The sequence below is a fragment of the Loxodonta africana genome, chromosome 10 (genome assembly GCF_030014295.1).
Source record: "Loxodonta africana isolate mLoxAfr1 chromosome 10, mLoxAfr1.hap2, whole genome shotgun sequence".
NCBI classification, from domain to species: domain Eukaryota; kingdom Metazoa; phylum Chordata; class Mammalia; order Proboscidea; family Elephantidae; genus Loxodonta; species Loxodonta africana.
This window is the reverse complement of record NC_087351.1, coordinates 104,097,961-104,122,593: the sequence shown is the minus strand read 5'-3', so window position 1 is coordinate 104,122,593 and position 24,633 is coordinate 104,097,961. Positions and strand designations below refer to the sequence as shown.

Sequence of the window (24,633 nt, the reverse complement as noted above, 5' to 3'; positions counted from 1 at the left end):
CTGGTGATGGAAACCATTACAGCCACAAAGAGGAAAGAAACTAACTAAAAGTCAAGATCAGACTGTGTTTTAATCCTGACTCGTCTGCCACCTCATCTTCAAGTGAAATGGTCAGTTCTTATTTCTGGGCTTCAGTTTCCTCATGGATCAAAGAAAAAATGTTGAATTAAATGATCTCTTAAAACCCATTTTAGCTGAAAAATCTAAAAAAAAAGAGCTATATAATTTCATGAATTTATCTCCATAGCATCCACCAGGGGGCATAATAGAAACATTTTATGTTGATTAAACATAACTGAATTTTATCAATCAAGAAATACAGGTTTTTACATTGTACCATCCCTGAAGTCTGTTTGTATCTTGCAGTGGACAGCATCTTACTATTCTCGTTGGTAAAGCTTTTTTTTCTTTCTAGTGGTACATAATGGCAAATCTTAGAATTGATGTAGATTCGAGGAAATACGGTAATAGGAAAGCTGTGGGATTTAATCCAGTAAGTATTATCTGAAGTTGTTTTAAGTGACTCGAAGGAACATAAAGAAAACAGAACAGATGGTTGGGTTTGAATAATATAAAAACATAGCAATTAATCAGACAGTAAATGTCTGCCATGAGTGGAGGGGAACCTGGGACTGTCCATGGGGGAGATCAGAGACAGTGTTTAGAAGGCGTGAATATAACGACTGAGAGTGGTTGCATCAGTGTGGTAGTCGGCATCATGTAAGATTACCAACATAAGCAGTTACACGATTCGTAGTAAATTGGCTTATATTTTAATCTTGCCAGATGACCAGGAGGAAAAGCAAGAACAGTGGTAGAGCTAAGTAACATTGCCTCTAGAAAACAGGAACATTCCTTTAGAATCAGTGTTCGTTTTCATGACTGTGAGGATGGCTCAGGACCCGGCAGTGTTTTGTTCCGTTGTGCATAGGGTCACTATGAGTTGGAACCGACTCGACAACACCTAACAACAACCACAACGTTCATATCCATAGAGTATTTTAAAGCCCTTTATTGCTTTTTTTTTTTTTTTTTAAACTTAAGACCTTTCTCAGGAGTCTGAGGACAAAATATTTTTTCTTTGATATCCCTAAGGGTGAACGTGGGTGTCTTGGTGTCCCCGCCTGCTTCCCAGAGGACACCAGATCCCAAAGTGATGTGAAACCGTAGCATCTCCCAGTCAGAAAATGTGCTCTTGCTTGAATGCATTTGAATTGTAGTGTTGGTGAAGAATATTTAATATGCCATAGACTGCCAGAAGAACGAACAGATCTGTCTTAGAATATATACAACCAGAATGCCCCTTAGAACCAAGGACGGTGAGACTTTGTCTTAGGTACTTTGGACATGCTATCAAGAGGGACCAGTCCCTGGAGAAAGCCATCATGCTTGGTAAAGCAGAGGGTCATTGAGAAAGAGGAAGGCCCTCAGTCAGATGGCTTGACACAATGGCTGCAACAGTGGACTCAGACAGAGCAGTGATTGTGGGGATGGTCCGGACCTGCTGTGCCCGGGGTCTCTGTGACCTGGAACTGACTCGACAGCGCCTAACAACAGCAATAATTGGTTTGAAATATGTGCCCTATTTTTAGCCTCTCTTTCTACTAATCAATTAGAATTCCAAATTATAGTTGTTATTTTTAGGAACTATATGTTCACTTTGTTAATTTCTACTTTGTACCAATTTTCTTTCTCTCCCTTAGAAAATAAATTGGGATGATTTAGCTGCCAAAAAAGTGCCCGCACCATTTAAGCCAGTCATTCGAGATGAATTAGACGTGAGTAACTTTGCGGAAGAGTTCACAGAAATGGATCCCACCTATTCCCCCGCAGCCCTGCCCCAGAGCTCCGAGAGGCTGTTCCAGGTAACCCCCCAGCGTGTGCATGCGTGCAGTGGCCATATGTGCGTTGGATGAAAGGATTACTTTTCCTATATTGAAATTGTTTTTCAGCAGCATAAGAAAAGTTTAATCTTTTCACAATTATTAAATGCAAAGATACTGCGAAATGCTGATGAAGCTTATGATTTGCTGAATAGCAGATATTTATGGTTTATTGTTTATATAAAGAAGTGTTGATTTTATACCAGATGTTTTGTTTTTTCAGGCTTTTTTAATAGAAAATTGAGTACTAATTTATTTTACCTCTGTTCATATGAAATGTTCTTTAGTTAATAAGGTGTTTTCTGATTCTTTATCTTCAGTATATAATCTTAACTGCTTTCCAGCTATTAAAAAAAAAATTAGAAAGGGTTTTATTTTTAGGAAATGGTTTATCAAGATGCTCCATTTTATCTCCATTTAAGATAAAATATTCTATCAGATGGCATCATGCCTTGACTTCTTTGATTCCTGTAAGTGCATCTATTGAGGGATCTGATCTGGTCACATTCTGTATCACCAGTGTCTGGCACAGGGCCAGGATCATAGCAGATATTAGAGAAGTGTTTGTTGAATGAACTAGTGAATGTTCTCGCGTGAACTGACCCATCGTACCGCTCTTGGTTCAGCACATCATTCTGCCGTTAGATGTTATTTCTTATTGTAAACCTCAATTTTAAATTTAGTTCTGAAAAGGTAAAATAAGAATCAATTAATCGCTGAATTAGAAACTAATTGTAATGAAACTTGCTCTTTTTCTAGTTTGAAAACTGGTAGCACTGGACCGTTTTACTTGATAGCTATATCTTTTTTGAGAAGATAGCTGTGTGTATTAGCGAACTTTTCTCAGCCGTGCTAAAGCATACAGCTATGAGTTAGATTTCAGGGGTAGAATGGGAAGGAAGTATTTTTCTGCCTTTCATTTGGAATTGGTTTGATTCTACCAGAAGATGGCATCATCTCCTTCTGAAAAATATTTTCTGTTGATTTGAAATGACCCTGCATTTTAAATTGCAAATAAAGTTAAATTAGATTCATCTCAACAAATATTGGTGTGTTCTCATTCTTTTTTCTTGGTGTAAGGAAAAAAGAAAATCATCACAGTCTAGTCTGTGCCAAACTGGAAGACCTCAAGTCTTCTTTACCTTTCCTTTTCTTTTTTAGGGCTATTCCTTTGTCGCCCCTTCTATTCTCTTCAAGCGTAATGCAGCCGTCATAGATCCACTTCAGTTTCACATGGGAGTTGAACGTCCTGGAGTGACAAATGTCGCCCGGAGTGCCATGATGAAGGTATACGGTTTGCATGAGTGGTTAACGTCCTCAAGTCTGTCAACATAAACTTAACAGACATTCCATTTACCTAAAGGGCAGTTTAAAAAATGAGTAAATGGGAATAGCAGTGTTTGCCCTGGAGAATTACTAACATCATTTGCGTGAGCACCTTGTTACAGAGATACAGAACTGCATGTCTTAAATAAATGATATAGATGGAAATTCAGATGAGCTAAAAAAAGGATAAATTTTGGAATATAAATTTATTCAAAAGGTGAATTTTAGAATATTATAAATTTATTCGATTCGTATTTATTAATATTGATAATTTTCTATGACTATACAATTTTGTATTTTCTTAAGTTAAATGATGTTGATTTCTTTGCAGGACTCTCCATTCTATCAACACTATGACCTTGATCTGAAGGACAAACCATTAGGAGAAGGAAGTTTTTCAATTTGTCGGAAGTGCATACACAAAAAAAGTAACCAAGCATTTGCAGTCAAGATAATCAGCAAAAGGTATGACCGTTTTTGGTAGTCTTTCTTGTGTATTCATGCTAGTCAATGCATTTTGTAATTGAAGATACATATTGAAAAGGAAATCAACAGTATATGTTAAACCTTTTTACCTGTGGGTTTAGCCACTTGGCTCATCAGATGACCGTTATACTCTTAGCTGTAATAGATGTTTTCTGATAAAGTAATCCATTTTAGGCCTAAATCATGGTATGATATGTTTTTGAGTTTAGTATGAGAAAATTTAATTGTGGCAATAACATTTAATCAGACTTACTTAGTGATTTCAGCAGCTATTGCCATTCCTCTTAGTTGTATATTTGAGATACTTCTCTCTGAAATTATTTAGCAAGCTCCTGGTAGCTTTGAGAGCCAGCTAGTTTTAGGTTTTTTTTAATTGTAACTGGCTATTACCACCTTGATTGTATATTCTTGTTACCAAGTTGTCGGGCAAGTATAACATCCATTTCTTCATATAACAAGCTGTTTTCTGACTCAGATATAATAATTTTCTCCATAATAATGTGTTACTTCTTCTGGTGGGTAGAATGATTCATTACTTTCATGGAAACCGCATTCTGATATTCTGACACGTATAATTTGAGTGTACTGTAAATACAAAATTAGCTTGGGGCAGTACTGACATAGAAACTTACTTGAAGAGATATTTAGAGGCTGACTGCTTCATCTTGCAGGATGGAAGCCAATACTCAGAAAGAAATCACAGCTCTGAAACTCTGCGAAGGACACCCCAATATAGTGAAGTTGCATGAAGTTTTTCATGATCAGGTATTACACTTTTATTCTGTGTACCCTAATCTACATACAGGGTTCCCATATGATGTGGAAGGAAGATAGTGGGGCAAGGCTTGACAGCACTGTGTTTATTGCCACATCAGCTGCTGCCCCCCATCGCTTAATCCCTGCATGCCCCTCAGTCCCCAGTATCAGTATTTGTTCAGCGTTCAACTTTCCTTCTACTTCTAGAGTCTTAGACCTAATTACTGCTAGCTCAAGAGCAAAGAGGAGCAGAAAGGCAAGGATACTCATCTTTTACTTTCTTGCTCCAGGTGGCAAATTCTGCTCAGACCACAGGCCAGGTCACACTGCCCCCCACAGGAACCTAGCGCAGAAGCCCAAAACTATGGATGTGGAGAGGACGCCTTTGTGTTAGGTCCTCGTCTCCTTCCCAGCCTGTCCCACTGCCACCCACCATGGCAGAAATGCTCCATTACAGTTTCTTTCCCCCTCGAGACTGGGTAGAATGACACAGTCCTTATGACAACACACTAGGCACAAGGGCTAAAACCTAGCCTGGGTATGGTTTGCCCTAATTTTACCAGTGAAGAAATTGAGGTTCAGAAGGGTTGTGAGACTTGTCCAAGGTCACACAGCAAGCTGGTAAAAATCTAACAGAGAGAACCTGGTCTCCAATTCTAGGCTGTCTTCATTGTGCTACTTGACCTAGGTAGCTGCAGTCTGGTTCTCTGCCACGTTGAAATCTCCCCTAGCACTGTGACCAGGAATGATCCATCATGATGAAGCCAGGCAGAAACAGCAGTAGCCTCATGATTATAAAATGCTCCTGTTCCTTATTGCATACCTTATGTGATCCGGGTACCATACTAGACATTCTATATGTATTATCTTATTCAGGCCATGTAGTAACCCTAAGGATTCCTGGTGGCATAATGGTTAAGCACTCAGCTGCCAACTGAAAGTTGGTGGTTCAAACCCACCAGTTGCTCCATAGAAGAAAAGACTTAGCAATCTGTTCCTGTAAAGATTACAGCCTAGGAAACCATATGGGGCAATTCTGCTCTGTCCCACAGGGTCGCTGTGAGTCAGAATCAACTCGACAGCACACAACAACATAGTAACCCTATGAGGTGAGAAAATGGAACTCACAGAAATAACAGAGCCTCACACCTTGTACATTGTGATGCTGGGATCTGAACCTAAGCAGTACAAGTTCCGAGCCCGAGCTTTTAGTGCCATTGTTCTACTGCCTTGAAAACAAAACCAGATCTATTGTCGTCAAGCTGATTCTGACTCAGAGGTAAAAACATGCTCTGGTTTTCACATCAGGAAAGTGAGCACCCAGAAAGGACATCATCCTCTCTCTTTGGCTCTCATAGTCAGAGAAGGAATGCCTATTGAAGCAAAGGCTCGGGGGTGGGGAGACTGCTCTGCCTGCTCCTGTGCTGTCTCCCACCCCCTGGAGCTACTCAGCTGTAGTGGAGGTAGTGAGTCCCCTATCGACTGGAGATATTTAAGAAGAGGCTGGACGATCTCTTGCTGAAGATGATATAGAGATAAATTCACTTAACAATCAAGGAATAGGTAGGTGACCTTAGATAACCCACCCTGTGCAGGTATGTCTCTAGCTGTATCCCAAGAATGACTTTTGATTTCTAACCTTCAAGCTGATGTCAGGTCTCAGGAACTGTGTCCCAGATTTTTTTGTGTGTGTGTCGCAGGTTAAATTTATTAATAACTACTTTTATATTTAAGAGTTACTGAAATATAAATTGTCTCATGATATAATCCTGTACCTACCAGTATAAATATATTATCACTGTAATATGAAGTTGTTGAAATATACCTTGGGCTGTTTTTTCTTTTTTTGTAATGGTGACACAGTTGCTTAGATCATCCACATATCTATGCAGCCTTCTTTTCAACTGATGGGTGAAATTGATTGTGGATAGGTCTTCAACTTTTGACTGTGCAGTAGTACAGTTCATTTTGGGTACCATGATTTGTGCTTTACTTACTCCATTTGTTTCCTATTGCTGGTGTAGCAAATTACCCAAATTTAATGGCTTAAAACAACACAAAGCTATTCCCTTACAGTTCTGGAAGTCAGAATTCCCACTGGTCTAAAGTCAAGGTTTCAGCAGGACTGCTTTCTTCTGGAGCCTCTATGGGAGAGTCCATGTACTTGCCCTTTTTAGCTTCAAAAGGCCACCACATTCCTTGACTCATGACCTCTTCCATGCATCACTCCAACTTCTGCCTTTCATAGTCACATCTCCTACTGCTCTCATTCTCTGGCCTTCTTCTGATAAGACACTTGTGATTACATAGGACACACCTGGATAGTCCAGGACAACCTTCCCATCTCAAGATCTTAATCACATCCGAAAAGGCCCTTTTGCCATATAAGGTAACATTCGCAGGTCTAAGGGATTAGGATGTGGGCATCTTTGAGGGCCCATTAGTCAGCCTACCACACATACATTTTCTCATTGTTTTCTACATTTTATTGGTAAGGGTGCCAAAATTCAGAGAGGCAAAGTCTTTTTGACTCTAAAAAACCAGTTGCCCTCAAATCAATACTGACTCATGGCAACTTCATGCGTGTCAGAGTAGAACTGTGTTCTATAGGGTTTTCAGTGGCTGATTTTTGGGAAGTAGATCACCCGGGCTTTCTTTTGAAGTGCCTCTGGGCGGACAGGAACTTCCAACTTTTCGGTTCACAGCTGAGCGTGTTAACCATTTACACCACCCAGGGACTCCTTGACTCTAAAACCTAAACTTTAACCGCTGTAGATATTGCCTTCCAATTTTTTTAAAGCTTACTGGCCTATGCCTGTAGCAGACCTTCAACCTTGACCTTTTTTATTTTTTTAATGTAGAAACTCAAATTAGCTCGCTCTTCAGTAGCCTGGGACCAATTCTCTTATTAAAAGGGTTGTTCACCTTTTATAATTTGTCCAACATGTACAGTTTTTGCTAACTCACAAGGAAGCTGACTTAGTCATCTAGTGCTGCTATAACAGAAATACCACAAGTGGATAGCTTCAACAAAGAGAAATTTATTTTCTCAGTCTAGTAGGCTAGAAGTCCAAAGTCAGGGTGGCAGCTCCAGGACAAGGCTTTCTCTTTGTGTAGGCTCTGGAGAAAGGTCTTTCTCGTCAGTCTTCTCCTGAACTAGGAGCTTCTCCACACAGGAACCCTGGGTCCAATGGACATGATCTGCACCCTGCACTGCCTTCTTGGTGGTATGAGGTCCAGCTCCTCACTCACTTCCCTTTCCTTTTTATCTTTTGGGAGATACAAGGTGGTACAGACCACACCCCAGAGAAACTCCCTTTACATTGGATCAGAGGTGTGACCTGGGTAAGCGTGGTGTTACAATCCCACCCTAATCCTCTTTAACATAAAATTACAGTCACAAAATGGAGGACAACTACTCAATACTGGAAATCATGGCCTAACCAGGTTGACACATATATTTGGGGGACACAATTCAATCCATGACAGAAACATTTTATTTTGTTTGGTGAGTAAAGTTGGTGCTGTAATGCATAGCACCTGAATCTGAGTATTGTTTTGACATCTTTAAACCATTTGTGTTCATTTGAGAGTTGATAAAAGTCCTTTCCTGTTCAATAGCTCTTACATTATTTTCTTTATGGAAATATATGCAAAGCATAGTAAGTATATAACATATAAAGTTAACTAATTAAGATAATGCTATCAGGATCAAAAGCAAGTATAAAAATAATAATAATAATCACAGTGAATTAGGGGCATTTACCATGAGTATCTAACAGGAAGCCTGAAACTAATCCGTTGAGCCCTGACAAGAGATTTCAAAATGACGTCACCTAACAATACCTTTTTTAAAAGGGAAATTTGCTATTAAATGGGCCTCCCAAGGCCAGCTGCCCATACTCAGTCAACAATCTTCTATATTAATTAAAGCAGACAATTTCACAGTATTGTCAGGATGAGGTCACACTTTAAAAAGAAAAATGTGTAAATTTGATACAGAGGGTTGGAGTGGAACTAAAATGAAAGAACTAGTCAAGGAAGAGATACATAAAGATTTCATTGCAGTACTTGAAATTTTCCATTACCGAAATAGAATTCTAAAAAATTCACATCGTCCTCCAGCTCTTTCCTCTAAAATACAAGCATTGCTTTTGATTATTTTAACAAGGGATTATTTAAACTTAGTGGTGATAATCATTTTCTGATACAGAAATGTTGTCTGCGTTAATAGACTTCTACTCTTGATGAAGGCCCTGCACGTTATTCTTTTCTTTTCTAGCTTCACACGTTCCTAGTGATGGAACTTCTGAACGGCGGAGAGCTGTTTGAACGCATTAAGAAGAAGAAACACTTCAGTGAGACGGAAGCCAGCTATATCATGAGGAAGCTTGTCTCGGCCGTCAGCCACATGCACGATGTGGGCGTGGTGCACAGAGACTTGAAACCTGAGGTATAAAATAGCACCACCTCTTACAGACCCAGCCTCAGCATCGTTATTAAATATTCCTGAAATACGTGTGGGGCTTTGTTGCTGTCGTTTTGGTGTTTTCACTTTTAGGGCTTCCTGTTACAAATACCTGATTTCTTGGATCTTTTTTCTTTTTCTATTTCAGTCTAAAACAAATGTGTCTCTTTTTTCCCAGCAAATCACCTTAAGGTTAGATTTGTAAGTGTGAGAGCCTTTTATGGAAGAAATACTTTATGCAACAGTTGTGGACTAAAAATAGCAATGGAAATTTTTGTAGCAGAAAATAATCTTTCTCGATATACCATTTTAGTGGATTTTTAAAAATGATATGTTTTGAAATCCTTTTTTTTCCCCACATTTCTAATGAAATTGATGAACTCCTGAATAGGGATGCATATAATCCTCTTCTAAATATTTAAAGATAAAGAACTGTCTTGATTGAATTAGCCGTGCCATCTTTACATGTGCTCTGCTCTGCTCAGGTACTGTCGTGTTTACAGAGCTGGGCCACAGGCAGGAGTAGCAGCTTTTTTTATCTCACACTTTTTGAAAGGTTAATAAAGAAGGTTCTAACTCTAAAATGATATCTTTTGTATCAGCATGAATATTTCTCCCTTTTAGAAAACCAGCAAATACTAATGAAAATTGAAAACTAGAAACCCACGATTTCTAAAATGATCATGAATCATCCTTTACCATATGCAAAATTATACATACATTCTCTCCAAAATAACACTTCATTTTTTAATTAGCATGTGATTACAATGCACGTTCAAATACAGTCAAGAGGATCGTTGACTTGATGTTTATTCCTTGTGTGCCACACCACAGAAAACCGTTCCTCTAAAAGCACCGTTTTTGCCTTCTATTTATCTTGGATTATTAGAGGAGGAAGTTTTAAAACTGGAATTCTTTGCATTCAAACATAATTGATTTATTCTTTTAACGCATTTAAGCTCACGTCTCCGTACCTTCTATTGTTGTTCATACTGCTAGCTACTAATCAGAAGTGAATTGTCTTAAGAACCTGCAGCTACGACTGCTGCCCGGCTGCTTCCTCCAGCAGGGTTCTCACTCGCCTGCGTGACGCCCACTGAGAATATGGTGCTCTGTATGTTGGAGACTGGCTGTCTATTTTTAAATGTGAAAGCACACCACTTCAATGTTTTCTTGATAGACAAGGAACAAGCATGTAATTTTTTTTAATTGAAAAGATCCGTTCCATGACTGTACAGAATTCATTTTCACATGTTTTATTCTTTGATAACTGACCACCTGTCATCTCATGAGTTTCAAATGCTACAACTGTCCTCTCCAGCAAATTTAAATTTATGCTCCTACTTGACTAAGAAAAATGCACTTCTGTAGCTTAATTCTTCTTATTTGTGATAAAGCTGTTCTTTTAAGTAGTCATTTGAAATGAAGCAGAATCGTCAGATTGTTTTGAACATTGTACTGCAAGTTTTAGTTCTAAATCAAGCCTTCATTTGGAGAAATGAAAATGTACCTTTGTGTTAACATTTTCATGATAAAATAGCTTTCACTTTGACTTTTAAATGGCAGAGTACATTATTCCCAAACAAAAAGTTTAGTCTTTTTCCTATTGACGTAGCATTTAAAGATTTGATTATGTATCTTTTGGTGGATGTTTATGTGACATTCATTTTCTGCATAGGCAAATCCTAAATTCTAGGTGAGAATCAGGTAATTTTAGAACCTGCCTGACATCATTCTTGATAAGTTGCTTTGTACTTTCCAAACTGGTAGGTTCCCATACTTTTGAAAGAGTAAGGGAAATGTGTATCAGATGGGTTTCAGGCAGAAGGCCTATCTCACCGTCTCACTCTCCACGTGAGCTGTGAAGGCGGGGAGCTAACTGAGCAGTGTGCTCAGGCCTCACATGCTCAGGGAGCGGTCACAGTCACCAGAACGAAAGTACACGCCGTGTCCCCTTATTCCCTCCATTTCTTCCACTTCAAGGACAAAGGGCAAGGACCTCATGGATCTTAATATAGAATGAACTCAAGTCATTCCCGAGACCCAGCAGGCTCAGTGAAGGCGGGGCCGAGTATGCTTCGTCTGTGCTCCATATATAGCACAGTGCCTGTACACTGCAGAGGGGCTCGGCTGTCGTTTGCTGAAAGACTTGTCCCGACCACACTTCAACTGTGAGGAAATCTTACATCTATTTATACCCACATTTTAATTCCATCACAAATTCAGGATTAAACGTTAGATGATAGAAAATTTAAGAGAACTTCATTTTTTTTTTTTGCCTTTTCTCTTTCCTCCCACTTTATTCATTTTTCACTGTTAAGTGGAAGGCTTAGAAGGTTTTTCTTTGTATTGATGAAGCCTTCTGTGATACCTTTTACTTCAGTTAAAATACTGTTAACAAACCAAATGTCCTAGAGCTAGAAAATAATTTAATGAACATAAAGACATGACAGATTTTGTTAAGATTTCTAAAGACAGTATAATTGGACTCAATTACTGTGGCTCCTAGCTTAATGTACTGATAAAAATTACTCATCAGTACAGTTAGCAGTTATTAAGCATGTGGTCAGCACAGAGGCATAGTACAAAGCCTTAGTGATCCAGAAGCTTTGGTGGATGAATGACTCAAAATAACAATGTTTTCTGAATAATTGAGGGATAATATCTTTAAGCACCAAAAAATGTTTAACTGCCTTGGAGGAAGTATTTCTGAAGTGTAGTATATATATCCATGTCTTCTTTAACAGACTATACTAGATATTATATAACTATTTTGTTTCTGACTTTATTTAATTAACAAATATTTACCAAGCACCTACTGTAGGGCCAGGCCTTGGGAATACAGTCATAAATAAGGTAAACATAGCCCCTGCCCACATGGAATTATGGTCTAATGGGGGATGAACCCATTAATAATACAAAAGTGGTAGGTGCCAGAAAGGAAAAGTAAACAGTGCTTGGAGGAAACGTAAGAAGATCTAACATTAGTCTGGTGGGATGCTTAGGGTAATAACTCTAAATAAGGAGTAGGTGTACATGAGCCAGGCTGAAAGGGAGACTGGTTGGGGAAGTGGAGGCCACATTCAGGCAGAGGAAAAAGCACAGACAAAATGTCTGACATTAAAAGGGGAAAATGTAGAACAGAATTTCAAATTCTCACGGACTTTTCACTTTCTGGAGCCATGGAGGGTGGATGAACCCATGAAACTCTTACCCTGAGATAATCTTTAAACCTTAAACCAAAACTGTCCCCTGAAGTCACCTTAAAACCGAACAGTAGTTTAGCTTTAACTAGTAAAGAATGTCTGCCTTGAGCATTATGTTCTTTTAAGAACTATCTGTATGGGATCATATTGACAACAGCAACTCAGAAGATTAGATAGGAACCTTAGGGGCTAATGAGTTTATGTTAATGGGGGAGGAACAACTCAGAAAAGGAGGGTGAGAGTGGTTGCACAACTCAAAGAATGTGATCAGTGTTACTAAATTGTACATGTAGAAACTGTTGAAATGATATGTGTTTTGCTGTATACGTTCTCAACAACAGAATAATAAAATTTAGAGGGAAAAAAACGGGGTCTGATATCAGATGAGCCATGGAGCAGTTGAAAAAATGTTTCCCATGACGTTGTAAAATTGGAGTAATACAAAAAAGTTAACGCAGAGAACAACAGTACACAGACACCCACCCCCCAGATCCTCACCATCAGACCTCTCGCTGCATAAATCAAAATATCAGTCTACAGATAGAAAATGTTACATAAATGGGATTGCCACATTTCATGACGTTTTAATGAGCAGTCTAATGTAAATATTTGTATCTTGCAGAATTTATTGTTCACCGATGAAAATGACAATTTGGAAATTAAAGTCATTGACTTTGGGTTTGCACGCTTAAAGCCACCTGATAACCAGCCCCTTAAGACGCCATGTTTCACCCTCCATTATGCTGCCCCCGAGCTCTTGAACCACAACGGCTATGATGAGTCTTGTGACCTCTGGAGCCTGGGTGTCATTCTGGTGAGTTATTTCAGCAGAGCCATTGGACATAGTCAGTTACTTGCTGTCCATTGTGCTTCCCTCTCCTTGCTGGTTTCCGTAAACTCGTGAAAAAGTTGGTGATTTCTTTTTTGTACAACCAACTAAAGGCCTGATGTAAGAATATTTTCCTGTCTTAAAAGTTACATTGGAGAAAAAGTAAGAATTTCTATTTTAGTTTATTTTGAAAATATTTAAGGCAGCTGTGTTTTATGTAAGTATATAGTATATTTTCAAAAGATGTGCATATTATATTGAATATAGCATGAAAATAGCAAAGTGACTCATTAATAGGAAAATATTTTTAATTAATATAGAAAATTAGAAGTATTTATAATAACTTATTGAGGTAAAAATCATGGTGCGCATGCTTTTCACAAAATGTCCTTGGCAGCCACGATCAAAATCAGAACATTTAACTTGGAAGAATCTGGGATACATACATGTTTGTTTGTTTTTTCTTCAAAATATACCTTTTCTTTTTCTGCAAAAAAAATTTATAATGCATAATCTTGGGGGAAACATTTCAGACAATACAGAAAAATAAAAGAAAGAAAAGTCACTCATAGTGTTTGTGTGCACTCTCACCCACCCCCTTCCCCATCATCTGTACGTATCTATGCTTTTATCTTCCTACAGATTTTTCCTCGCATGTGTATGTATTGGTTTTGTGTTTTTTTAACAAATTGTGTTAACCTCTACAGGTATTTAACCATTTTCTAATAATGGGCAGTTAGCACTTCATTGTTGTTGTTGTTTTTCACTAATTATGAACTACACGATTGGATATTTTTTATATATGTGTCTCTATTTGCCTCATTGTTTCTTTAGGCTAGATTCCTAGGAGAAGAGTCTGCACATCTTTATCTTGACACATATACCTAGATTTTCTTCTAGAGTGTTTTACCAGGTCATATTTTCATCAAGTAAATACAAGTACATTGGATACTATTCAGTACTGTTCAGTGATGATGTTGACAATGTAAAATTATATCCCTCTGCTGTTAAAACTTGCGTACATTTCCTTGGTGGGTGTTCAATGTGAACACCTTTACATGTTTTTGGACATTTGTATTCTCTCTCTCATGATTTGCTGTTTGTAAGCTTTGCCCATTTTCCTATGGGGTTGTTATTGAATTTTAAAGTTCTATTATTTTAATCCTTTGCCAAGAATATTATAAATGTTTTTCCTGGTTTGTCACTTGTTTGAAAATTTTGCTTATATGGGGTTTTGCCTTTGCTTTCAGAGAGGTTTAAAGGGAGACTTTTTTTTTTTTTTTTTTAATGTAGTAAGATATGTCAGTTCTTTCCTTTCTGGGCCTGGCCTTCTCCCAACCCAAGATTATAAAAATATTCTCCAAGCGTCTTTCTCTAAGTTATTCTGTTTTATTGTTATACTTAAATCTGTGCTCCAGCTGGGCTTTATTTCAGTGTCAGGCTAGCACCTCCCCCCACCCCCAGGTTAGCCTGCTGCCCCTACAGGATGGCACTTCTTTTATTTTAAAGCTTCATATGGATTTCATTTCAGCAACTTTAAGTTGTGGTTTATAATTTTCAAACTGAACTTCCATATTTATGAATAATATCACTTTTAATAAAAATTTTTTTTTTAATTGATTTCTGTAGGTTGGAGCTTTCTGTCTAAGGACTTAGGTTGATGACATTTTCATTAGTAGCACTGTCCTAAATAGTCTAAATGAAAAAGAACCATTTATTTTAGTAGTAATATAAGATTACTCATTTTGAAAGAGAACTCACTTTAAATATAGGCCAGTTATGACCATCACACTCTTCAAGGTTTTAAACAGTCTTAGACTTGTGGACATGTATTTTGGAACCTGCAAACGGCACATCTAGGGAAATAACTTGTGTAATGGCACGGTTAGAAGCAGTGCTTTCCTCTAGATCTAACGGCCAGATTTTTAAGCAAAACTGGGGACAAAAAAAAAAATTTTTTTTTTTTTTTTTCCAAAGAGCAGGTTAAATGATGTCATAGGAGTTCAGTCAGCAATATCCAGACTGTGAGCAAACTCTAGAGGAATAACAGCCCAATTTTTCAAGGAAATAAATTCTGAGAGCAAAATGGCTTAGGAAGTGATTAAAAGACACTTAAGAGATAATTCGTTTTCATCTTGTTTGAATCCTGATTCAAACAAACTCTAATTCATATAGATATGATTACAGTATATAAACAGCACATAACACTATCGGGGAAGGTTGAACAGTGGCTGGATACTGTATGATACGGAATCACTGCAGATGTTTTAGATGTGATAATGGTGTTGTGGTTAATGGTTTATAAAAGTTCTTGCCTTTTAGAGATACATAATAAAATGGTTACAAATTAAAAAACAAAACAAAATTCACAGCTGCACTAAACTGTCCTCCCGCCAAATTTCTCCACCTAAGTGAATGCATGTTTGCAGAGGATCTAGGTACAAAGCCTGAATTATCCATAGTAAGTATGACACTTATTTGTGGTTCTTTTACATGTTTCACCTAATAAATATGGATGTAGATTTTTTTTTTTTTAATGTAGCTTGGTTTGGGCTACTTTATTATTACTATTTTGTTAAATTTTGCACTGTGCTTTTATTTTTATTGTGCTTTAAGTGAAAGTTTACAAATCAAGTCAGTCTCTCATGCAAAAATTTATATACATCTTGCTATATACTTCTAATTGCTCTCCTTCTAATGAAACGGCACACCTACTTTCCACCCTGTATTCCCAGGTCCATTCAGCCAGCTTCTGTCCCCCTCTGCCTTTTCATTTCCCCTCCAGACAGGAGCTGCCCACATAGTCTCATGTGTTTACGTGATCCAAGAAGCTCACTCCTCACCAGTGTCATTTTCTGTCGCATAGTCCAGTCCAATCCCTGTTTGAAGAGTTGGCTTTGGGAATGGTTCCAGTCTTGGGCTAACAGAAGGTCTGGGGACTGTGATCTCCAGGGTCCTTCTAGTCTCAGTCAGACCATTAAGTCTGGTCTTTTTACAAGAATTTGAGGTCTGCATCTCACTGCTCTCCTCTCCTGCTCCATCAGGGATTCTCTGTGGTCTTCCTGTAAAGGCAGTCATCGGTTATAGCCAGGCACCATCTAGTTCTTCTGGTCTCAGGCTGATGTAGTCTCTGATTTATGTGGCCCTTTCTGCCTCTTGGGCTCATAATTACTTTGCGTCTTTGGTGTTCTTCATTCTCCTTTGCCCAGGTGGGTTGAGACCAATTGATGCATCTTAGATGGCCACTTGCAAGCATTTAAGACCCCAGACACCACTCACCCAAGTGGGATGTAGAATGTTTCCTTAATAGATTTTATTATGCCAGCTGACCCAGATGTCCCCTGAAACCATGGTCCCCAAACCCCAGCCCCTGCTACGCTGGCCTTCAAAGCGTTCGATTTATTCAGGAAGCTTCTTTGCTTTTGGCTTTGTTCAGTTGTGCTGACTTCTCCTATATTGTGTGTTGTCTTTCCCTTCACCTAAAATAGTTCTTGTCTACTATCTAATTAGTGAATACGTTTCTCCCTCCCTCCCTCCCCACTCTCGTGACCATCCAAGAATATTTTCTTCTCTGTTTAAACTATTTCTTGAGTTCTTATAATAGTGGTCTCATATAGTATTTGTCCTTTTGCAGCTGACTAATTTCACTCAGCATTATGCCTTCCAGATTCCTCCATGTTATGAAATGTTTCACGGATTCATCATTGTTCCTTATCGATGTGTAGTATTCCATTGTGTGAATATACCATAATTTATTTATGGATGTGGATACTTTAATATGAAAATTAATTATATGGTCCTCATTGAGTAAAAATAAATACTCCAGGAAGATGCAGCATGTTTTATCATGTGCCTTTAATTACAATCCTTAACTTCTTCCCTTCTCACAGTCTCATGTGTATCTCTTCCCTCCCAGTTACACTCCATGGGTATGCATTCCCTGTCTGAAACTGCAGGACTTGATTTAGAATAGAGTTGACACAGTATCTAGAAAATGTCAGATTTAGAAAATAGAATATATAACATACCCACAGAGTGGCACATATAAGTCCATTTTTCTTTAAGCATTTTATTCTGGAGACTTTAGTTTTTTGCTTTTTTCCCAAATTTTTATTTTGAAAATGTTTGAACCTAGAGAAAATTTGAGAGAATAATACCATGGCCATCTGTACATCCAATAGAGTTACTGTTTAGAATGCCTTCTGGACCTCCCAGGTTTGATTTTGAGTGTGCCATTCCTATCGTACAGAAACCCTGGTGGTGTAGTAGTTAAGAGCTAACAAAAAAAGTTCAGCAGTTCAAATCCACCAGGCGCTCCCTGGAAACCCTATAGGGCAGTTCTGCTCTGTCCTATTGAGTGGCTGTGAGTCGGAATGGACTTGACGGCAACAGGTATTCCCATTGTACAGTGTGTTGCTGCTGCCCCTGCCTGCTTTATGAATCAGTGGTCTGCTAACCCTAGCTCATGATGGACTGATATTAGTATCACTTGTTTAGGTACTCACAAGTCCTCAAGGACAGTGCCCCAACCCCAGAAACATCCCTGAAGGTATTTTTCTTCAAGTTTTTTCTGCAGCTCTCCTGTTAGAGTTCTTGAGCCCACCATGCTCATCCTTCAGATACCTCTAGTATAATTAGATCTACTGCATTCTATGGCCAAACTAGCAGGACAGCTTGCAGGACAGCTGGGACCTGCAGCAGAGCCCTCTCTACTCTGCGCCTCACATGAGACCAGTAGCCTTCCAAGTCACTCAGTAAATGGGTTGGGCAGTATTCTCAAGTCCAACATATGCTGGCTTCAAAATCAAAGAGGCCCACAAAATGCTGTGTCTCTTCCTCAGAGGTACGAGGCACAATGTTTGCCTTTAGAGAGGAAAGTCTCAGTATGCACGTGACCACTTCAGCCCTGAAAACTTTACCACTTAACCAGTACGATAGGCCCCTGAACCTTGGTGCAGTTTATCTCCCACCCTCTGACATGCATGTGACATGTAGACCATCTAGGATACCTGCAAATTCCTGCTCACCAGGTCTAATATAGGGAACCAGCATGGTGTTCTTCAGAATGTCAAGATGATCAAGGTCCTGCAGACTACTATAATGTGGAGCAGGACAGTTAACATAGCCCTGGGGCAAGACTGTGAATGCTGCCCTTCCCTTGTAAAGACTTACTGCTTTGGTCCCTCCTATTGGAGGAAGTCAAGAAGAATACATCAACCAGATTATAGGTACTTATCAGTGCCAGCAGCTATATTGACTTGTACCACATCCAGCAGGGCAGCTGCATTTGGGGCTCCCAGCTGATTGGGTGGTGGTAGCCCTCCATCATTCACCACAGTTCATCTGGTTTTGGCAGAGGCCTAACAGGTGAATTAAATGGGGATATGACAAATGTAAGGGGATGCCTACTATGTCTATATCCTTCAACTCTTGTAGCGTGAATTTCTGAGATGAGATCTTCTGATTTACGATCTTGGCCAGGAAGAGTTTCAGGGGCTTCCACATGGCACTTCCTCCCTTAATGACTCTTGCTCCACAAGTCAGGGAACGAGTGTAAGGGCTGTGACAGTGCTAAGAATATCTATGCCTATCATACCGTGATGATGGAGCTACGGACCAACTGGACCACTGCAAGATGGACTTTGGCCAAAACACTATTTACCAGCAGAGTAAATAAGTCCCACTCCCACTAGAGGACCATGAGAGTGTTTTGGGTCCCCTGGTATCAGCGTTTGGACCTTAAACAGGTCTCACTAAGCCAGAGCTTTCTCCTGCCTCAGTACACCCTGGCAAATGGCCACAGGTTCCTTTGTAGAAAGATTGGGGAATGTTTATATACTTGCTGTAGCATTGTAAGGCCTTTCTTCAGAGACCTGTCCTCCCATTTATCAAGAACAGTAGGTCTGTGAACTGACTTAGATCTAGAAACTGGGTGAGAGATGGATTTTCCCTTTCAGGGGCAGATGTCATCCTTCTGTTCATTAGGGGAAATACTATACAAGTGGAGCAACACTAGTCAGCTGTCCCTTTCGCTTCCCCTCATGAACACCATGAGCTGTTAGCCATAACCACAGATGACTCTTAAGTCAAGGCCTAGCCTTGCTACATTGCCCCTGATGGTTAAGTGATGCCCCTGGCCTCTGCTGTGCCCTAATCCCATCATCCCATTGATGCTGGGGAGTTTGGTTCTGTGGCATCCTCTTACACCAGCGTCCGGGCCACAGTGAACACCCGTCATGGGACTCCTGAGAGATGCATGCCTCCCCTCGCCAGGGTGCCTCTTCCTGCCTCCATGAAGGAAGTGTGCCCTGAGCCTCCCAGGGAGCACTGGCAGGTGGTGGGTTCTCGGGTCTTACATGGTACATCTCTTCTAACAGTCTCCCTTCCCTGTGCCTTTTGACCCCTTCCTCAATACTGTGCCAAGGAAGTTCTAGCATCTCAACTAATTTACCCTAAGCCATTGTGTCCAAGCTTCAAGGAGCCATCCCAGCAGCCTTCTGGGTGTCCATGCCTGAGTGCTGAATTTCGAGTCTCCAGGAATGTGTCCATGACAATGGTTTCCTGTCCATCAGGCCTCATGTTCCGTGCCCTCACCCCAACCCCTACCCTGGGGTCCATGCTCAACGTGTCCTCAGATCCCTGCTGGTGCGTTTTAGCCAGATCTTGCAGTTCCTTAGCATGTATGCCACTCCCCATTCCCTCTATCCCTTCTTCTCAGGGTTTGCACCTCTTACTTTCATAACTGCAAATAAACTTTTGCTTCAGACTCTGGGGAACCCAGGCTAAGGTAGTTGGTGCCAGCAGTAGCCCAGAAAGCAGACCAAAAAAGGAAGGGGTTTTGAAGTTGGATTACTCACTATTCTGACACCCCACTTTCCATCAAGGATGGGTCCCTGTTGCTGTTCAACCAGAGAAAGTGAGGGGGTGGGGGACAGCAGAGTGAGGCAGGGATGAAGGGAGGGTGTATTACTGAGCAGCCCAATCCTGTGGGACCATCTTCCTCGATCTTGTGTGGCCTCCTAGTCTCAGGTTAGCCTGAGGGGTCAAGAGGAAGAAGCTACCTGCTGACTCCCAGCTCCAGATGAGCCGTTTTCCCAGAGTAAGTTCCCAGCACTCCTGGCTTATGTATGTCTGGGTACAAAAGGCGCCCAGGGCATCTCTCACCTCTGTGGCAGCCAGGAAACCCTAGAGCAAGAGGCAAGACACCTGCAGAGTGGACATGAGGTGAGACCCTGTCAGCCTCGGAAGGAAGGTGGAGCCTTCTCAGAGTTGATTCCTGTCTAGATGCCAGGCCCCAGAGACAGGTGAGGGTAAAGGGATGTGAAGCGGTGCTTCAGAGGTGCCTGGATCAAGTGGACTAATAGGCTGTGGTGCAGACGTATGGTACAGTGCCATACAGTAATAAACAAGAGTGAGAAATTGCCATTGCAGCAGCAAGGATGAACCCCGCAAACAATACTGAGTAAGAGAAACCAGACAGAATACCTGCTGTAAGCTTCCATTCCTATGAAGTTCAAAAACAGGCAAAACCCTAATATCAGAAGTCAGGAAAAAGGCAACATCTGGGGCATGGAGGAGCTGTGGCTGTTGGGAGTGTTACGTTTGTTGTTATGGATACTGGGTTATGGGGGTGTCTGCTTTGTGATAAATCATCATTTGGCACTTTTCTATGTGCATGTTATACCCAAATCAAAGTTTATTTTTAAAAAATCAGTCTGAAAAAGAAAAGCAGAGCAGGGAGAAGAAGGTAAAGGAATTGTATCCTTAGAAGAAAAAGCAAAAACCAAACCTGTTGCCATCGAGTCAATTCTAACTCATAGTGACCCTATAGGACAGAGTAGAACTGCCCCACAGGATTTTCAAGGAGCGCCTGGTGGATTCGAACCACCCAGCTTTTGGTTAGCAGCTGTAGCTCTTAACCACTATGCCACCAGGGTTTCCATCCTTAGAAGCATAGGGGTGTATCAAGAGGACTTAGAGTACCTCACCATCTACAAAGACTCCTAAAAAAAGTGAGAAAGGCTATGGACATACCGACTAGGGAGTGAATATCAAGATGGTCTTGTTAAATTTCTGGAATGTCACAACTTTCTGTCTATGAATTAGTGAAACGAGCGTGGTTTGCTGTCGCACACACGGAGTTTAAACTGGACTCACACCCTCAATGCTGCCACTGCCCAGCAGTGCAGCTTAGGCAGCAAATTATCAAGCATTTCTGTGTCCCAAGTTTCTTTTTGGGAAAATGGAAGTAATAATGGTACCTACCTCCTGGGATTGTTGGGAGGGTGAAATTAGTTAATATACATAAAGTGCATAGAACAGAGCTGGCACAAAGTAAGCAGTTGATAAATACTAGCTCTTTTTCTTACTTTTATTACTATTCCCACCACCACTACTAGTAAGTATCTTTTCTGGCTGGATCTTGGGCAGGTTATTAACTGATAATCATCTATAGAATGGTGATTATATTATGTCACCCTCAGGGGTATGAGAAAAATAAAATAAAAATGAGGATAATGACAAATAAGAAGGCTTAAATAAAATAAAAATTTTAGAGTGTTTAATGATGTTTATATGTCCTGGGGAAAAGATGTGTAGAATCGGACAGAAAAAATAGTTATTAAGGGGTTTTACTGCCTTTGAGTTTTCTGTTAACGTGATATCTTTTTCTGAAGCAGCTGGTTTATTTATTTATTTATTTTCCTCTTGCTCTGCATATGGCTATAAAAATGTTCTTAAATCTTGATGTCATAATCAGCTGCGCCACTTTGTCTACAGGTTTTTGAAATGTGTTGATTGCTTCAGTAATAGAAGTCAACTAATCTGTTAAACCCAGTAATCCTAGCTGTAACATTTGGTAAATTATGCCAACTAAATTAGTAATAAGATTATTAGAGTGGCTCTGGAGGTTGACACTCATTCTGGTTGTGACTCTTTTTCCTGACAGTACACAATGCTGTCAGGGCAGGTCCCATTCCAGTCTCATGATAAAAGTGTGACATGTACCAGCGCAGTGGAAATCATGAAGAAAATTAAGAAGGGAGATTTCTCCTTTGAAGGAGAAGCTTGGAAGAATGTGTCCCAAGAGGCTAAAGATCTGATTCAAGGTAATACTCCCAGGAAATTTGACATATGATATAGTGGTTGAGATGGAATTACACCCATTATGCATGTATTTGTTAATTACTCAAGGAATTCCTGTGTGTTAGGAAGGGTTTCCAGGGTACTTTCCTACAGCCGTATTTTCCCCCTACTGGAACATGCACCCTTCTTAATCTTATCCACATTTACAGCGCTGGCATCTCAAATCCATCGCATCCAGAGCTAACCTATACTTTGTTACTGTCCTTTTGCACAAGGGTTCTCTTCCTCTTCTGGACTTTGGCACAGCCAAGAAGCCAGACGTTGGTGTCATCCTAGATGCCTGCACTCTCCTCACCTTCCTTACGCATCACTAAGTCCTGCAGACTGGGCATCCTAAATGTCCCTCTAGCTGTCCCCTCCTCCCCCTTCACACGGCTCCTGCCTCAGTCCTTGTCATCATTTCTCTCTTAAAACCCAGCAATCCTTTCAACTTGTCTCACTTCCCTTGCCTTTACTTGTCCTACACTCAATGGGCAGAGTGACCTTTCTAATATCCAAATATGGTCATGTCTCTTTTCTGTTAAAAATCCTTTGGAGAATCTCTTTTAGCTTCAGGCCAGACTCCTTAGTGGAGCATTCAAAATCCAAAGCCCTTCATGACCTGGCTCCTGCCTCCCTCTGCTTCCTCATCACCCTAGCCCTACCACGGCAAAATTCTGGAATCCCTCAAACGTGCCATGGTTTTGGATTCCTCCGTGCCTTTACACATGCTCTTCATAATCCCTGGAGCACGGCTCTTCTAGCCAACTTCTGCTCACCCTCCAGGACCCAACTTCTGGAAGCCTTCCAGGTGCTTCTGCACCCACTGACACACTGTGTGCGTTTTGCTCCCGCACTTGTCCACTGATGTCACAGTAACTGGGAGTTTGTCTGTTTCTCCCAGTAGCTCCTCTTCGAGTTCCCATCCCCATGTCTCTGGTGCCTTACTACACTGCCCTCCCCGACGTGGACAAGATGCTTGGTGAATGTTTGGTACATGAGTGAAGTCAGTCTGGGAGCTCGTTGTCATTAGAGGTTTACCAGGTCACCGGTGGGAGTCTGTTTTGGGTGGTTATTTTCCCCTGGTTGTAAAGTCAGTTAGCACACAGCTTCCTAGAAATAAGTTATTGCGGACTTTGTCGTTAGCATTCAGTGTTTGCTAAGGTTTTAAGTGTATGTGAAAATATAATTACTTTTGTAGGAGGTTGAAGCCTTGTACAAAGCATCATATCATATGAACATAATTGAGATTTATGTCTGAGGTTGAGTTTAACTGTGTTTTAAGTGACAAATCATAAACTAAAAATACCTATTTTGGCAGGCCTTCTCACGGTCGATCCAAATAAAAGGCTTAAAATGTCTGGCTTGAGATACAATGAGTGGCTTCAAGATGGCAGCCAGCTATCCTCCAATCCTCTGATGACGCCAGACATTCTGGGATCCTCAGGAGCTGCCGTGCATACCTGTGTGAAAGCCACCTTCCACGTAAGGCCCCTGTGCTCTGACCTGTGGAGCGATTTGAAAAGGAGTCATAACCAGATGTTCTTACTCTCTAACTTCAGAGAAGTACTCTGAATAATACGTTTAAAGAAACATGTGTCCTTTTAGTTTAGGTATGTTTTTACATAAATTGCTTCGTCTTATGAACAGAAAGACCTTGGGGGACCAGAGTCACTGCTAACCCGCAAAATGCTTGATGTTTAGAATGACTTTGTGAAATGTGAAAGAAGTCTGAAATTGGAACAGTTGAAAATTTTCAGCACGTAATGGAAACAGCATGCTTGATAGAACTTGTTTCTCTCAAGTATGCTGAATCATTTTCTTTAAACACTGTAAACAAACTTAGGCACTAAGGCACATGTGAAAATCCAATCATTCAACATATTCTAGAGACTGTGAGGGGTATGAAGGAGTTTGCAGACTGGTCAGAGAAGTGCGGTATGCATCCAGAGAATAACTGAGTAACAAACTTGAGACAATATTGATGTAAGTTAATTGGTATTGAGTATAGATTGTATATTGGAGAGGCTGAGACTACATAGGAATAACTGTTGATTATGCATATTTGTGCCAAGCAGATGCAAATAAATTAAGATAATTAGTATATAGAGTAGATGAGTTGCTGAGAAATAAAATTACCTCTGAAGGAATTATCTTGATAAAGGGGAGGGGATTACTCTTCCTCTTACTTCACTTGAAGAAATGGATTTTAAAAAATTAATACACTAAGATATTTTGAGATATGGAGAGCTGTAACTCTAAGAACTTCTACCAGATGGTCCATATCTTCTCAGTGACAAATGATGCCAGGTTGTAAGGAGTAACCAACAGTGTCACTCAAGCTGGAGGCTGAGAAAAGTGAAGGCAGGCTGTTCTGAGGAGGAAGCCAGGGTGAGGTTCGTAGGGCTGAGTTTCTTGGTATATTTTAAGTGCCCAAGATATCCCCAAATTACATTTAATTGGAAGGGAAGAGCAGGACGCATAATGGCTCAGGTTGGCTCTGTTTTGAGACTTTGTGATTAGAATTTTAAATCTTAAACCCAGAACCAGAAAGAT

General features: G+C 40.2%; 1 protein-coding gene across 6 annotated transcripts in view; it reads left to right on the top strand.

Moving 5' to 3' along the window:
- Positions 1–24,633, top strand: part of RPS6KA5 (ribosomal protein S6 kinase A5) — a 203,778-nt gene that overhangs the window by 165,333 nt on the left and 13,812 nt on the right. For all 6 annotated transcript variants that reach the window (XM_003408821.4, XM_023546495.2, XM_023546497.2 and 3 more), the window contains 8 exons: positions 1,704–1,865; positions 3,045–3,170; positions 3,541–3,674; positions 4,367–4,460; positions 8,734–8,904; positions 12,748–12,939; positions 21,902–22,061; positions 23,399–23,562. In XM_003408821.4, coding sequence (XP_003408869.1) covers positions 1,704–1,865; positions 3,045–3,170; positions 3,541–3,674; positions 4,367–4,460; positions 8,734–8,904; positions 12,748–12,939; positions 21,902–22,061; positions 23,399–23,562 — 1,203 coding nt within the window. The remainder of the gene's footprint in view (positions 1–1,703; positions 1,866–3,044; positions 3,171–3,540; positions 3,675–4,366; positions 4,461–8,733; positions 8,905–12,747; positions 12,940–21,901; positions 22,062–23,398; positions 23,563–24,633) is intronic.